General features: G+C 33.1%; 1 protein-coding gene across 1 annotated transcript; it reads left to right on the top strand.

Annotated features, from left to right (window-relative positions):
- The first annotated feature begins 307 nt into the window (after positions 1–307).
- Positions 308–1661, top strand: LOC107710632 (uncharacterized). Its single transcript, XM_016515460.1, has 5 exons — positions 308–332; positions 462–785; positions 1004–1135; positions 1296–1408; positions 1533–1661. Exons 1-5 carry the CDS (start codon positions 308–310, stop codon positions 1659–1661), a joined length of 723 nt encoding a protein of 240 aa, XP_016370946.1.
- The last annotated feature ends 1326 nt before the right edge of the window (positions 1662–2987 follow it).

Genomic DNA, 2987 nt, shown 5'->3' with positions numbered 1-2987 from the left:
AGCTGCAGTTTCAGATCTACTGACTGATCTGGGATCAAATGTGACCATAAACTGTGATCTTGATGAAAATGAGGGGTTTGCTAATGTTACTGCAAATATCTGGTAATGTACTGGCATGGTTAATCTAATTAATAAAATGATTATGATGGTGGGTGTTAGATGTTGAAAAAAAAACTGTCTGCAATGTGGTCAGAGCAAACTTGACTTCCTCTGGTTTCTGCTTGAGAGCTGCAGTAGACTTCATTATAAATGCTGTGTGGAGGGAACCAGGCTTCATTAGATTCAACGCTTTTAATCAGGCAAGAAAATGAAGATCCTTCAGCTTCAGCTCTGTAAGTTCATTATATATTATGACTGTAACATGCACTTTGTTGTAAATTATTTTTTGTTAAAGGTTCACAGTGATTTTGAGAGGCCGGTCTTAATTATGATGTATGCTTATTGACTTTTTTATCTTTCAGATGTATTAATGTGTTGTCAAGCTGCAGTTTCAGATCTATCAACTGATTTGGGATCAAATGTGACCATAAACTGTGATCTTGATGAAAATGAGGTTTATTGGATTTTACTGAAAACATCAGATCCTCCGACAGTGATTCTACGATCATTCTCAACACCAAAATCACCTTTTTACTTTAACAAAACATTCAGAAACAAATATTCAGTGCAGTTTAAACATCGTCTGGTTATTAATAATGTGACTGCTGATGAATTAGGAGTTTATTACTGTATGAACACAGAAACACCTCCAAAACTCAGCAACAGCACCAGACTATACATCACTGGTGAGTCCATTTGCTTACATTTTCATGGTCTCTTATTTATTTATAAGTATTTGTAATTCACTTCTTCAGTTTTTTGAACCCCATAGACCACTTATTGGTTGCTCTACACAAAGTTTAATCTGTTATAGAAATGTAATTTAGTTCTACAAAATTGCAGTCATTGTGCTCCAGATGTCAGCAGTTGTTACAGTAACAGACTGTGGACATTTTTATTACAGAATCAGCTCATCTAACTGAGTGTCACAATCATACAGTGGAGGAGTTTATTGATCAGAATCAGACACAATGGCAGATTATCATCATCATCATATCTGGCCTGATGAACGGACTTCTGCTCATTGTGGTGATCGGTGAGTTATCAATATGATGCTGTTCTCCATAGACAGATGTAAGTTTTTTATTTAGCCTTTTCGCTATAATTTTGGTATTTTAGTTGACTTATCTAAATAATTTAAGAAATAAAAATACACCCTTTATATACTGAATCTGAATTTGCTATTCCATTGTTAGGACTATTAAAGGTTTTTGTTGTTGGAAATAAAAGATCTTCAGAACGAACACAACAACTCAACACTGATCTACAGCAGATGCAGGTTACAGAGCAGCATCAGGACCAATTACAGGTAAAAAAAAAAAAATCATTAATGTGGGTCTTGATAGTATGATTTAGCATTCCTGCTGACCTTTTACTCAAACAGTATCCTATTTTTTTGATTAATTGAAACATTCATTTTGGTCCATGGACAGCTCGAGCTTATATCGTTTTCTTCATTGCTCTTTCGTGAGGTGGATTTTTCCAAGCTGCGTAGAAATATTCGGACAAGCCAAGTCAACAGCACCTATGCTGCTCTAAAGCCACCAACACATAACACATGAGTATAACTGCTTGTTTTGTTGCTTGAAGTTCATGCAACTCTCAAACCACTGACCACAAACAGTTCGGCAACTATACATTCTTTAGATCGGGTTTTTTTTAAATGCCAGGGGATCCGCGGGAAAGGAAGAAAAAGAGTAAAAATAAAATAAAAGTAAAAACAAACAAAAAAGTTGCATGTGATATAATTTAATCAATCACTGTATAAATGAATCTGTACAAATAGTAAACACCATCAGTTAAATGACCAAAGGTTACTTGGATTTTTAAAGTGCTTTTTGTATTGAGAAAAAAAAATAGCTAGCAAATGAATGGCATAAATGTTTTCTGAATGGAAAATCATTGTCTTTGTATTTGATTGCCTCCATTCTTTTAAACTCATGTTTAAGAAAATATTTATATGACTACTTTTAATACATTCTTACGTCTACAATAGTTTTTAATCTATAAATAGTATATGAATTGTGTAAAATGGCATTTGAAACGGACTTTTATGAAAACACCCTTGTGCTGAAAACACAATTTAACCTTTCAGTTAAAATCTGTATTCATATTAAGTTTACACTCAGTACTAAATAAATAAATATATGTTTTGTGCATTTTTGTGAATAATGAATAGCCTGAAAAATCAGCAATGAAATTGTTTAGCTGGATATTACTACCAGTTTCTCGATAATTATATTATACTTCTTCATGTAAACAGCATTTTATTCAATAAAAAAGTCAATGCAATTTCAACATCATTTCAACATTTATGAATATATGAACATGACACACATTAAGCATCATTGTCAGATTTATTCATAAATTAATAATAAATAAAAAAACTAAGAAAACTATACAACAAATTCTAAGTTTCTTTAGAAATGGCATGGCATCGGTCACACCTCAAATTTGTATCACTTCCATTATAATGTTATGTCATATTTGTATATTATATATAATATATTAAACAGCTGGCTTTATTTTCAACTGAACTCAACTGAAGTGCTCAACCAAAACCATAAATATGTTCTGCTGCATTTGGTACTTGACACCCAATGACGAACAGGGTCGCTCACCTTTGTCTAGACTGGAGGTTTAACCAAGAACCGAGTGCAGTATTCTTTCAATCCCTTTATGCATTTATGTATCTCAGTTCTCACAGTTGTCTTGACCTCAAATGGAAACAGCAGCATTGCATTATGTCTGCTTTGTTTGTATACTAGATCTACACATTTAGTGCTTGCCAAGAGTGTTATGCAAAGTACCTTCACACTTGATACTGAAGTTTATTTCGCCATGAATGACTAACAATAAATAGTCTGCAACTGTTAAAGCAGCTTTAT

This window comes from Sinocyclocheilus rhinocerous, unplaced genomic scaffold (genome assembly GCF_001515625.1).
Source record: "Sinocyclocheilus rhinocerous isolate Xijiao unplaced genomic scaffold, SAMN03320098_v1.1 scaffold777, whole genome shotgun sequence".
Lineage (NCBI taxonomy): Eukaryota > Metazoa > Chordata > Actinopteri > Cypriniformes > Cyprinidae > Sinocyclocheilus > Sinocyclocheilus rhinocerous.
Note: the sequence above shows the minus strand (reverse complement) of the source record. Positions and strands in the feature narration are given on the sequence as shown.

What these genes read in the sequence shown, in the direction of transcription:
- LOC107710632 (XM_016515460.1), top strand. Translation starts at nt 308, where the DNA reads ATGAAGATCCTTCAGCTTCAGCTCT. An exon ending in GATCCTTCAGCTTCAGCTCT is followed by an intron (nt 333 to 461) that starts GTAAGTTCATTA and finishes TTTATCTTTCAG; the next exon opens with ATGTATTAATGTGTTGTCAA. An exon ending in AGCATCAGGACCAATTACAG is followed by an intron (nt 1,409 to 1,532) that starts GTAAAAAAAAAA and finishes GTCCATGGACAG; the next exon opens with CTCGAGCTTATATCGTTTTC.